This window comes from Rhineura floridana, chromosome 15 (assembly GCF_030035675.1).
Source record: "Rhineura floridana isolate rRhiFlo1 chromosome 15, rRhiFlo1.hap2, whole genome shotgun sequence".
NCBI classification, from domain to species: Eukaryota; Metazoa; Chordata; class Lepidosauria; order Squamata; family Rhineuridae; genus Rhineura; species Rhineura floridana.
Window position 1 is genome coordinate 13,656,328 of NC_084494.1, and position 13,420 is coordinate 13,669,747.

At 44.8% G+C, this 13,420-nt stretch overlaps 1 protein-coding gene across 3 annotated transcripts in view; it reads left to right on the forward strand.

The window, feature by feature from the left end:
• Positions 1-1,903: 1,903 nt before the first annotated feature.
• The window catches only part of SRRM1 (serine and arginine repetitive matrix 1), a 34,277-nt gene continuing 22,760 nt past the window's right edge, over positions 1,904-13,420 (forward strand). For 2 of the 3 annotated variants that reach the window (XM_061596244.1, XM_061596246.1), the window contains exons 1-2: positions 1,904-2,087; positions 9,010-9,099. In XM_061596244.1, coding sequence (XP_061452228.1) covers positions 2,067-2,087; positions 9,010-9,099 — 111 coding nt within the window. In that variant the 5' untranslated portion in view covers positions 1,904-2,066. The remainder of the gene's footprint in view (positions 2,088-9,009; positions 9,100-13,420) is intronic. The other variant, XM_061596245.1, reaches the window with a different exon arrangement.

Consider the following 13,420-nt stretch of genomic DNA (forward strand, 5'->3'; position numbering starts at 1 on the left):
AACATCAGTTCATCTAAACCATCCTTCAATAATAGAGCATAATAGCCTAACCCACCCCAGAGATCCCATAGGCCTGCCTGAATAGCCAGGTCTTTAAGGCTCGGCAAAAAGCCATCAGGGAGGAGGCATGTCGAAGGTCAAAAGGAAGCAAGTTCCAGAGGGTGGGGGCCACGATCGAAAAAGCCCTCTCTCTGGTCCGCACCAGCCTAGCTGTTTTTACCGGTGGGACCGAGAGAAGGTCTTGTGAGGCTGATCTTGTTTGGCGGCATATTTGGTGATACTGGAGGCGTTCCTTCAGATAAGCTGGGCCAAAACCATATAGGGTTTTAAAGGTTAATACCAACACCTTGAATTGGGCCCGGTATACAACTGGCAACCAGTGTAACTCCATCAACACTGGGGTGATATGGTCCCGGCGACGGCTCTGCTTTATTAAGCGTGCCGCCGCATTCTGTACCAGCTGGAGTTTCCGGACCATCTTCAAGGGTAACCCCACGTAGAGCGCATTACAGTAGTCTAATCGAGAGGAGACCAGGGCATGTATCACTCGTGGGAGCAGATGTATAGGAAGGTAGGGTCGCAGCCTCTGTACCAGATGAAGTTGGTACCAGGCTGCCCGGCTTACTGCAGAGACCTGGGCCTCCATGGACAGCTGGGAGTCCAAAATGACCCCTAGGCTGCGGACCTGGTCCTTTAGGGGCAATCTCACCCCATTAAGGACCAGATCTAAATTTCCCAACCTTCTCTTATCTCCCACCAGTAACACCTCGGTCTTGTCGGGGTTCAGCTTCAGCCTGTTCTCTCCCATCCATCCACTTACGGACTCCAGGCAATTGGACAAGGTTTCCACAGCCAACTCTGGTGAGGATTTAAATGAGAGGTAGAGCTGCGTGTCATCCGCATATTGGTGACACTGCAGCCCAAAACTCCTGATGATGGCTCCCAGTGGTTTTATATAAATATTGAATAGCATGGGGGCGAGGATAGAACCCTGTGGCACACCACAATTAAGGGGCCAAGGGTCTGAAACCTCATCCCCCAACGCTACCCGTTGATATCTGTTGGAGAGATAGGAACGGAACCACCGTAAAACAGTGCCTCCTATTCCCAATCCCTCCAAGCGATTTAACAGGATACCGTGGTCGACGGTATCGAAAGCTGCTGAGAGATCCAGGAGGACGAGGAAAGTATGTTCTCCCCTATCCAACGCCCTCCTCATATCATCCACCAGAGCGACCAAGGCTGTTTCAGTTCCATGTCCAGTCCTGAAGCCCGATTGGAAAGGATCTAAATAATCTGCTTCCTCCAAGTGTGTCTGTAACTGTTTAGCCACCACACGCTCAATCACCTTGCCCAAGAATGGTAAATTGGAGACTGGGCGAAAGTTGTTTAAATCTTGGGGATCCAAGGAGGGCTTTTTCAAAATAGGTCTTATCACTGCCTCCTTGAGGGCTAATGGCATTGCACCCTCCTCCAAGGATGCATTTACCATTGCCTTGATCCCTTTGCCCAGTCTCTCTTTACAGCTCATAACCAGCTTATGAAGGGCAAGGATCAAGCAAGCAAGTGGTTGGTTTCACAGTAGAGAGCACCTTGTCCATTGGCATTGTGCTCCGTGGCGTTCCCTCTTTAAAAAGCGCGCACAGATAGCCAAGACAGCGCTCTGCAGTGCCCTCTTTCGGCCGAACCAACCTTCCCATTCTCCTTCCCCAAAACAGAAATGTCTGGTTGGCTGCGGCTCACAGATGCCGTCCTCGCCCTTCCCGACGATTAGCTAGTACCGGGTAGAACGAGAGCTGGTCGTTGGCTGGATTTCCCGCCAATCTCCGCTCTCCCCCTGTGGTCCCGCCTCCTCTTTCTGGAGTGGCGTCACCCCGGCCTCTGCCCGGCCCATTCCTTTCCCTCCTCCCACTCCCGCGAGAAGTGACGAGACTGACGAGACTGACGACGACAGAGTGATGATTCACTAAGCCTGAGGCGGCGAAGGACAGGCTCTCGCGCTCTGCCGCGCGGTGCATGTCGGGGCACGGAGCAGCGCTCTCTGCGGCCAGGCAGGAGGAGTCAAGATGGACGCGGGCTTCTTCCGCGTAAGTGCTGAAGCGGGGTGGAAAGAACTGCGGCGGGAGAAACGGGGGAGAGGCGGCGGTCGGCGAGAAGGCTGCGCCGCGGGGCGGGAGCTCGGTAGTGTCTTTTCTTCGCCCTCCGCCTCACGCTAGGCAGCCAGCCAGGCCGGTCCTTTCTCCTACCCCCCCTCGTGTGGAGCTGAGGCGGAGAAAATGGCGGCGGCGCAAGGCTCTTTTCCAGCGCGAGGCAGAAACGGGAGGGGGGAAGGCACGAGGGGAATTTTCTCTCTTCTCTCCCTCCCCTCACGCTCAGTCGTCGCTCCCCTCCCTTTTTTAGCCCTTGCTACCTCCCTCATTTCTCCTCAACACATTTCGTCTTTTTTTTTTCCTTCTGGCGGCCCTTTTCCTTCCGCTGCGAAGGCGCCGCCGTCGCCAACACGGAGGAGGAAGCGAGGGGCCTTGAGGCGCCCGGGCCTTCCTCCCCCTTGAATAAATTCACCCGACGCGCGGCTTTCATCCTCTGGCCTTAGGCTTCGTAGTCTGTTCGTAACCGCCCCATTAGTTGGTGGCGATTCCTGCGGAGGCCAGAACACCTCTCTCCACCCCCTCCCCCGTGACATCCACAGTTGGGACCTCACGATCTAGCCTATTTTTTTTCTTTCCCATATTCCCCAATTGGTTTGGGCGATAGTGAAAAAGGTATTGCCCAACTGCAGATTTGGATTGCCCCCCCCTTACAGACCTGTCTTTGTTTTTTCTATTTTTGTGGACTAGAGTTCAATTCATTCCATGTTTGGATGTAGAGAGTTTGGTAGACATGTACTAACTGTTACATAATTTCAGAGCATGTATGTTTACATTTTTTGCTCTAGAAGTGAGGAATTTCTGGCCCTCCAGATGTTGCTGGTTTCCAACTCTCATTGTTTCTGATGTTTGGGTGTGCTGGTTGAGACTGATGGCAGGAGTCTGACAACATCTGGAGGACAATGGGTTCCTCATCCCTTTTTACATTTATATGTACACTTGCTGGGAGGGGAGGCAACATTAGGGCCAGAAAGTGGTGTGGGGTGGCAGGAGGTGTCATCTATAATTCTGTTCTTTAGAACTCAGTTATAATTCAAAAGAGTGGTACTTAGGTGGTAACAAGGTGGTTACAAACACTTTACCAGCTTTCACTTATTTAGCATGAGGAAATCTCTTGCCTTGATTCAGAACTAAAACTGTAAGTCCATTATTTTAAGATTCAAGTGAAAATTGCACTCTGCAGCTGCACATGTGTATAATAAAAAAGCTGCCTCTTCCCTTTTTCCTATGATGAAGAGAACCAAGTAGAATTAAGCACGCTAATATGTGGGAGAAACTTTTATGTTTTCTTTTGTGAAATATGTGGCTTCTGCTGATAAGCAAGAAATTTGAGGGGTGTCTTTCAATGTCAGTTTGTGTAGCAGCACTTCCATGCAGCTGAACTTCAGGAAGATATCAGTAGTGACTGATTTTATTACGGGGGGAAATCCAGTCATTTTCTGAAGAATCCCAAGGCTCACTACCAGAAGTCTGATATGATGAAGGGCAGCCTGTACGTGAACGTTTGCAATAAATTAAATAGTTTTAATAAAGGTTCCTGGAAACCTGTGAAGACACGTGACCTTGGAGTATAATAGCAGTTCCATTACAGGATGTTAGGATTGTAACATGTTGCTCATAGGCAACCAGCCTGTAGCATAGACAGCATATGTTTTTGGCACTGAGTCTGGCATGGTGTTAAACTTGTACTGATGCCTGCTCCCAAGCACAGTTAGACTGGCAGCTAAAATGACCCCAATGTGCTGTTGTATATGTACAACTGTGTGCATTGTAGTGGCACCAATACATTATTGTTACTACTCCTTCTACATTTATATACTGCTTTTCCTCTGCAGCTCAAGGTGGTATATGTGATTCTCCTGTCCATTTTATCCTCATGACAACCCTGTAAGATAGCTAAGGCAGTGAGAGATGGTGACTGCCCCAAGGTCATCCAGTGAGCTTCATGGCTGAGTGGGAATTTGAACCCTTATCTCTTATGTCTTAGTTCAACACTCAGTTCATTATACTACACTGATTCTCTTTGGACTTGATTTCTGCTATCCTTGCAAAAAGGGCATACAGCATTTAGATGGTGTTAGGGAAAAGTATATTGGTCTACAATAGTAAAATGTTTTGTTCTACCTTTTGAGGGCTTTTGCAGGCCCTAGGTTTTGGGGTGCCAGTCATTTGACTGGTCATATATGGTCAACTGACCGTTTGCTTGACCACCAATAATTTGCCCATCATCAAATGTTACATAATAGTGTTCTTGATGTTGTGTAAGTGGCACACAGTGCCTCTTTTAGTGCATCATGCATTTGATACTGGTTACATGTGCTGCAGGAGTCACGCATGCACACACCTTGGGACCTGTTGCCCTGCTGCTCTGTCTACAGAAAGTGTAGGTTTTCACCTCAGAAATACATTGTAAGATATAGTTTATTCTGTTAAATTGATAAATAATTTCCACAGTGTCTGGGCTGGTGAGGGAGTATTTGATTCAGAAAATAAAGGAACTGTGAATATGCTCAGGAATGTTTCATCCTTGGCTTTTTGGAAGTTTTCCTCTTGAAACTTTATACAGGCGGGCCCCGCCTATTCCGTTCCAGATCCCCGCCGTAAAGTGGAACCCCATTGAATATAATGGGGCGTGTCACGCGAAAATGCCGCAAAAGGGCAAAATCGGCTTTTAAAACGGGAAATCAAAGCCACCGCATTAGCGGAACGCTGGGAAGCGAAGCGCCAGTAAGCGGGGCCCTACTGTGCATATATAGCCTCAAGTGCCAGAATGTTTCTTCACAAAAATGGAAATCCTGCACAGATCACAAGTGCCAAGGAACTGGGAAAATAGCTCTTGTCTCCTAAAGAAAGCACACTTCTAGTAACGTATACTTAAGGTTGGGGTGCCAGTTAAGTTCTACCTGTTATGTGAGCAATACAGCATGTCTCTTAAAAGTCTTTGAGCTTGTGTGGAGTTCCTTTCTAAAGAGAAAAGTAATTCTAAAAAGCTCAAAGGTTGAAGTGTTCCTGAGCATATTTAGCATGCTTTTATTTTGTGAATGAAAGGTTTTCTCACCTGTTGAGGCATTGTAGGCTAAGCTTAGGTAAGGGACACCAGAAAACTTATTCCAGTTAGGTTTAATGAAGAAGCATTAAACACTTCCCTTGATAAAGAGCTTCCTCAAAACCTATTGGGAACTATATCTGCTTTGTACTGTGCCCGTGGCCTTTTTTTTTTTTTTTACCTTGAATTTTTCTATTGCTGTAATTGATCCTCTGGACAGGATTACAGTTCTAGGGCAGTGCTGTGTATGACCTGTTGCATTGCTTTGGGTTTGCAAACCCAAAATGTCAACAAGGAAGGTTGAAGCTCTATTGGACAAAGTCTTTGCATGGCACTTAGATGGCAACTGGGATGAATAATTAATCATTATGTCCTAGAGACATTTTCTAAACATGGAGCAACATGCCGCTGCCTTGCACAACATATTGATAATGGCTCTGTCCCAAGAGAGAAGGATAAGCAGCCAGCTTTAGTCTACTTAGCTACATTGTAATAATATTTTTAGCTCTTGTTACAGAGTAGCTTGGATTAGAGTTTTTCAACAGTTACCTATGGCAGTGGTTCCCATCCTTTATGAGTACGGGACCCCCTTTATAAGTTCAAAAAATTTCATGACCCCCTTCCCCTAGGGAGGCAGGCTGAGTGCTAGGAAGGAAGGGAGAAAGCAGCTTTTCCTTGCAGCCTTGCTACTTTTTGCTTCACAAAAAGCCCTCTCGTTCTGAGTAAGGGCATCACCATCAGCAGTGGTGTAAGGAGATGGGAGTCGGTGACAGTAATCCCGTCTTCCTTCTGGCATCTCTACCCTCAGCCTCCTTTGGCATCTGCCATGTATTTTATAGGCAGATGCCTGCCCTTGGTGTGCCCAAAGGATGCTCTGGCACTTCAGCAAAAGTTCTCCCCTCTTGTTTGGAGCAAGGGGAAGGTATCATTGCAGTGGTAGTGGGAAGCAGACATTCCAGGGAGTTAAGACCTTTTCAGAAAAAATTAATTATTCATTTCTTTACTATTCGTGGGCCCCTCTGATTACTTCGCAGCCCCCCTGGGGGTCACGGCCCCTACGTTGGGAACCACTGACCTATGGTATATATATCTTTAAGTACATATTTGTAAGTATTGTTGGCTCCTGTATCCTTCAAAATACTGAACTGGATTGTATCCAGTTAAGTTCTTCTGAGTATAGATTCGTTGAAATTAACTGATTAAGTCAAATTCATTTATTTCAATGGGTCTACTCTGATTTGGCTAACACTGGATACAACTCTCTCACACTCACCCCAAACCATTCATCTCTCCCTTGCCTCCCTTTTTTCATTTTTTTTACATTTTACTTAGTAAATTATTGGGTCCAATTTACCCCTACTGAAACAAATGGGAAACTACCAAATGCCTAAGGGATCCATTCTAGCACCAGCAAATTCTTAAAATAAGAGTAAGAAATATATTTTATGGCTATCATAAATTCCATTTTTAGGTGGCTGCTTCATTCCTTTTGAAGTGGCACAGATTTTTTCTGTTTTTCTATTTTTCCCCCAGTTCTTTCTTGTGTGTACAATAAATAAATACATTTCAGAGTATCGCAGGGATTGGACCTCAGGAGTAAATTTTACTCCAGGGATTCTGCTACGAATCTGCTTTACCTTGACATAAGAATTAACACACTCACAGTGCAGACTTTCAACACTGATTTCTTATTTAAGCTATTCGCATACCATGGTCTCTTTCTGTTATTTAATTAGGAGCCTAGAGGAAATGCTCTTTAGGTTCCTGTTTTGCTTTCTATTCTGTTTTCTTCTTGTAATAGCTCAGTGAGGTTTGTCTGATTGTATCTTTTTGTCCAGTCACATGTCTCTTGGCCCCTAACAAAACACATAGAACTCCAGTAGCGTTTTTTTTTAAAAGCTCATACCATTGTGTGATCCAAGGTATCCCAATAATTTTTATGTTGAACCTTTATTGCAATACCAGTAAAATCTATTTTTTATGTTAACCTGAAGGCATTTTGAAATGAGGTATGGATGGTATCCAACTAAGTCATACTCTGAATAAACCCATTGAAATTTGTGGACATTTGCTCCAAGGATTAATGCTGAATATCACCCCATATCTTTATTTCTCACTATGACTTTAAAAGGGCCCATGTGACTCTAATAGTACATGGATACTATCAAAGCATATGGTGCAAGAGGGTTATGGTGCCCAATGATAATGGGATTTGGCTTTTTGGAGAGCTTTCAGTTAAGCACATCCATCAGTTAAAAGGTTTCTGAATGCAATAGTTGCTTTGTTATTAAGAGCATGGCAAACTCCCCCTCTCCCATGTAAGTTGTTGCTTCCATCTTCTAATTTAAAATGGTAACACAGAATGATGTTTCCTTTCAGAGTAATTCATATAAAGCTTGGGTCCCCATGGCTTGATATCTCACCTGTCAAATCCTGCCTGGAGTCTAAGATATTTTAAAGGCTAGTATGTTATTCTTGAGATCAGGGCAATTTTTTTCAGAACTATCACTAAAAGCTAAAGTGATGAAACTGAGGTTATCATATTTTGGACACATAATGCGAAGACACAATTCACTAGAAAAGACAATAATGCTGGGAAAAACAGAAGGGAGTCGAAAAAGAGGAAGGCCAAACAAGAGATGGATTGATTCCATAAAGCAGCCTTTCCCAACCAGTGTGCCTCCAGATGTTGTTGGACCACAACTCCCATCAGCCTCAGCCAGCATTGCCAATGGTCAGGAAAGATGGGGATTGTGGTCCAACAACATCTGGAGGCACACTGGTTGGGAAAGGCTGCCATAAAGGAAGCCACAGACCTGAACTTACAAGATCTGAACAGGGTGGTTCACGACAGCTGCTATTGGAGGTCGCTGAATCATAGGGTCACCATAAGTCGTAATTGACTTGAAGGCACATAACAACAACAATATAAAGTATTTTAAGTGGTTTGCCAATTTTGATTGGAAATTACTTGAGAGATTGCTTGGAGGCAGTGTATTGCACTGTTCTTCAACCTTGGGTCCCCAGATATTGTCAGACTACAACTCCCATCAACCCCAGCCAGCTTAGCCAGTGGTCAAGGATGAGGGGAGTTATAGTTCAGCAACATGATGTTTTTAAAGATACTTTGTTTTAATATGTTTTTAAAGATGTTTTGTTTTAAAGTCTTGTTTTTAAGATGTTTTGGAGTGGTTTTTAGTGTTTTTGTTTGCCACCCTGGGCTCCTTCTGGGAGGAAGGGCAGGAAATAAATTTAATAAATAAATAAATACCATCTGGGGACCAAAGGTTGAAGAACAGTGGTGTACTGAGTTACAGTTTTGTAAAGCTGATTGCACAAACCCTCAAGCTTGCAGATGCACCAATATGGTGATTGTATAATTGAGATGTTGGGGCATTTTTAGGTTTGATTTCCATTCTTCAGCACAAGGTGAGAATTGGGTCATAAGTGGTAATAAGTCTTACAGCAGGAATGGGAAACCTATGACTCTCCATGTGTCATTAGACTCAAATTCCCATCAGCTCCAGCCAGCATGGTCAGTGATTAGGGAACTTGGTTGTGTGTGTAGGTCTACAATATCTGGAAGGCCACAGATTCCCCATCCCGGCCTCGCAGGCTTATCTGCATACAAGCAGGACATCTGCAGCGCATTGTTGACTTGCAGTGCAGCTTGTCAAAATGTTGGGACTCTCTGTTAGCAGTATAGTAGCTAGTCACTTGGTATTGAGAGGAGCCTTTGATGATTAGTTAAATTAGTTAACTAATGTAACTATACAGTTAACTGCATTTAATTTTACTCGTCTTTTATTCTTACAGGGAACAAGTGCAGAACAGGACAACCGCTTCAGCAACAAACAGAAGAAGCTACTAAAGCAACTGAAATTTGCAGAATGTCTAGAAAAGAAAGTATGTTCAGTTTTATATTTAGAGATTAATATGGAATTCTTTTTTAAAAAAAGACTTTTAATTAAATACAGTACAGAATATGGTGTTTTGAATGTAACTAACTCTGAGCTAAAGCTACTAAAGAAAGCAAAGTTAGGAAGTAGAAAAAGTAGTCGTCTTGTTCTAGAGGTAGAAAAGGTGTTTTTATATTAAGGAGGATTTAAGTTGATATAAATGCTGAAGTGGTGTCATTTTTTAGTCAAGGCTTCCATCTTGTTGCCAGGAACTCAAACGGGAAAAACCCTGAATGGATAGGCATCTGAAATCTAAAGACATTCCCTGTGGAGGGAGCCATTTCAGTTGCAGTCTAACATCATGGTTTTTCAGGAAAACTTTGGCTGTTGCTGTGGATATGTTACACCAGGCACAGGAAATCTGTGGCCCATGATCTCCACCAGGCTGTTTGGGGTAAACCATGCCCACCTTTTCTGCACCTGACATCATATATGACATGAGGCGCAGTTGGTCTACAGGTGAGGACACATAAGCAAGCCAGCTTTCAGAGAGTGAGCGAACAGAAGTTTGACAGAGGAGCTGTAGCGAGGAAAAGAAAAAGGCCAAGAGGGCTCTGAAGCCGTGTGCTCTAATCCATGTGCTCTGAAGGGCTCCATAGCAGCTTGATTGGAAGGGGTGTGGCTTGTTAGCTATTGGCTTAAGGGTGTGGCCTGAGAACTGCTGAGGGCAACGAGCAGCAGCAGTGTGTGCTGGAACTTTCATTCTGTTTCCTGACTGCTAACTGAGCAGAGCAGAGCAGAGGGAGCGTCTCAGCTAGTCCACAAGAGAGGAGATACAAGCAAGCCAGCTTTCAGAGAGCGAGCGAACAGAGCGAGTGAGCAGGAGTTTGACAAAGGAGTTCGACGGGGAGTTCAAGGGGGAGGTCTCTAAAAAACCCAAATTACTAAGTCTCCTTGTACAGCGCACTGCATACCAGTGGGACTCTCAAGTTTGCCCTGTAGTAGGACAGGACAAAGCACAGGCCACTCCAAAACAAGTAGTTAGAAGGAAACAAAAGATAGAGGAGAGTATGACCGGGAAGGATACTCCAGTGGTTGTGACCTGCAAGGTGTGCGCCATGTTTGTCTTCTTGCCTGAGAACAACATGGCTTACACGTGCAACAAGTGCAAGCTCGTGGCACTGTTGGAAGAAAAAGTGAGAGGCCTGGAACAGCGGGTGGCCACACTGAGAACTATAAGAGAAGATGAAGAGTTCTTAGACAGAATGCTGGAACAACAGCAGCAAAGAGAAGTGGAGGTGGGAGAGCAACAGCATGTGGTAGTAGAAGAGGAGACTACTTTGGAGAGGAACAGTGAAGTGGAGGAAACTCGGTGGGAAAGGGTGACAGGAGCAGAAGAGCTAGAAGATACCCTTCACCAGTGGAACTATGGAACCGCTTTCAACCACTCGAGGATGAGACTGGAGGACAGCCTGTGGTGGAAGAATTACAGGAGACCCCGTGCGACAATGAGCAAGAGGCTGAAGCTCAACCAAGCAGGGCCAATGAAACCTCGCCCCCAAACAAGAAGAAGAGTACTAGTAGTGGGAGACTCCCTACTGCGTGAGATTGAAACCCAAGTATGCCGAGAAGATCTGTGGACTCGCCAGGTATGCTGTCTACCAGGAGGACGGATTAGAGATGTGACGGACGGGTTGCCATCACTCATCAAGCCCACCGACAGGTATCCCTTTCTCCTCATCCATGTGGGAACAATGATACTGCCAAACGGAGCTATGAAGAAATCACATCAGACTTTGAAGCTCTGGGAAGGAAACTCAAGGACTTTGGGGCCCAGATAGTTTTTTCATCCATCCTTCCAGTACTTAGAAGAGGAGTAGAAAGGGAAAGAAAAATACTCTGTGTGAATGAATGGCTACGAAGGTGGTGCCGACGTGAGAGATTTGGATTCTGGGACCATGGGCTATTCTTCCAGGAAGATGGATTGCTGGCAAATGATGGGTTGCATCTCACAAGGACTGGGAAGAATGTGGTTGGCTACAGCATGGAGAAGTTCATCAAGAGGGCTTTAAACTGAATCCTAAGGGGGAGGGAGACGTAAACTTGGTGGTAACGACTGAGGAAGGCTTGTTCATACTAATGGGAACAGAGAGATCAGCTGTAATGGGGACCAGTGACAGTCCTCAGGAAAATGTAGTAAGGAAGCCAAACCATAAATCACATGGTCTTCAATGCCTGTATACTAATGTGCAGAGCATGGGAAACAAGCAGGACGAACTTGAACTCTTAATATAGAAGGGCAATTATGACTTGATAGGTGTAACTGAAACTTGGTGGGATGACTCCCATGACTGGAATACAGCAATTGAAGGATATAACTTGTTCAAAAAGAACAGAAGGAACAAAAAGGGAGGTGGAGTCATGGTATATGTTAAAAATATATCCCTGCACAGAAATACAGGAAGATGAGCTTGGTAGTTCCACTGAGAGTATCTGGATTAAAATTAATGGGGCAAGTAATAAAAGGAATGTGGTGCTTGGAGTCTATTACCGACCACCCAATCAAGGAGAAGACGAGAATGTAACTTTTGAAAAGCAAATTGCCAATGTTTCGAGGAGTCATGATGTAGTAGTAATGGGGGATTTCAATTATCCTGATATCTGTTAGGAGACAAATTCTGCCAAACACGGCCCCTCCAAGAAATTTCTGACTTGTGTTGGAGATAACTTTCTCCTACAGAATGTGGAGGAAGTAACCAGAGGATCAGCTATCCTTGACTTGATTCTAACCAATAGAGATGATTTGGTAGATGAAGTGGCAGTTACGGGAACTCTGGGGGAAAATGACCACACCATACTTGAATTTTTGATTTTAACAGAAGCAAAAGCTGTGAATAGCCATATGCGCACCCTGGACTTCAGGAAAGCTGGTTTTAATAAACTCAGAACAGTTGTAAGTACGGTTCCATGGCAAGCCACCCTAATGAGAAAACGAATCCAAGATGGGTGGGAATTTCTAAAAAAGGAAATTCTAAAAGCACAATGGGAAGCAATTCCAACAAGGAAAAAAGGGGGAAAACAACAGAAGAAACCAATGTGGCTTCACAAAAAGCTTAGAGATGACCTGGAAACAAAAAAGGACACATACAGGAAGTGGAAAAAAGGCCAGGCCACAAAGGAAGAGTACAGGCAGGTATTACGGAATTCCAGGGATGGTGTCAGGAAGGCTAAAGTGAGAATGAGCTGAGGTTAGTGAGGGATGCTACAAGCAACAAAAAAGCTTTCTTCAGGTATGTTTATAGTAAAAGAGAGAAAAGAAACGGTGGCACAGCTACTCAGTGAGGAAGGCAAAATGATAGCATGACAAAGAAAAGGCAGAAGTGCTCAATTCCTACTTTGGCTCAGTCTTCTCCCAAAAAATGATCTGTGACCCTCCCGGGAAACAAGAAGTAGAAGGGGCAGGATTGGAGCTTGAGATTGATAGACAAACGGTCAAGGAATACCTAGTCACTTTGAACGAGTTCAAATAGGCAGGGCCCGATAAACTGTATCCTAGAGTATTGAAGGAACTGGCTGAAGAACTCTCAGAACCGCTGTGTATTATCTTTGCGAAATTATGGAGGACTGGGGAAGTGCCGGATGACTGGAGGAGAGCTAATGTTGTCCAAAAAAGGCAAAAAGGAGGAACCAGGGAACTATGGACCAGTCAGCCTAACATCAATCCCTGGAAAAACTCTGGAGCAGATTATAAAGCAGTCAGTCTGTAAGCATCTTGAAAACAATGCAGTGATTAGTAGGAGCCAACATGGATTTATGAAGAACAAATCCTGCCAAACTAATCTTATCTCATTTTTTGATCGGGTAACCTCCCTTGTAGACTGTGGGAATGCTGTGGACATAATAGACCTCAACTTCAGCAAAGCTTTTGACAAAGTGCCCCATGATATTCTGATTAGCAAACTAGCTAAATGTGGGCTGGATGCAACAACTATCAGGTGGATCCACAGTTGGCTCCAGAATTGTACTCAAAGAGTGCTCATCAATGGTTCCTTCTCAAACTGGGCGGAAGTAACAAGTGGGGCACCACAGGGCTTGGTCCTGGGCCCAGTGCTCTTCAACATTTTTATTAACGACTTGGAGGAGAAGGTACAGAGCATGCTTATCAAATTTGCAGATGATACAGAATTGGGGGGCATAGCTAATACCGTGGAAGACAGAAAGAAGATTCAAAGGGACCTTGATAAGCTGGAGGATTGGGCTGAAAACAACAGAATGAAATTCAACAGGAATAAATGCAAAGTTCTACACTTAGGAAAAAGAAACCAAAT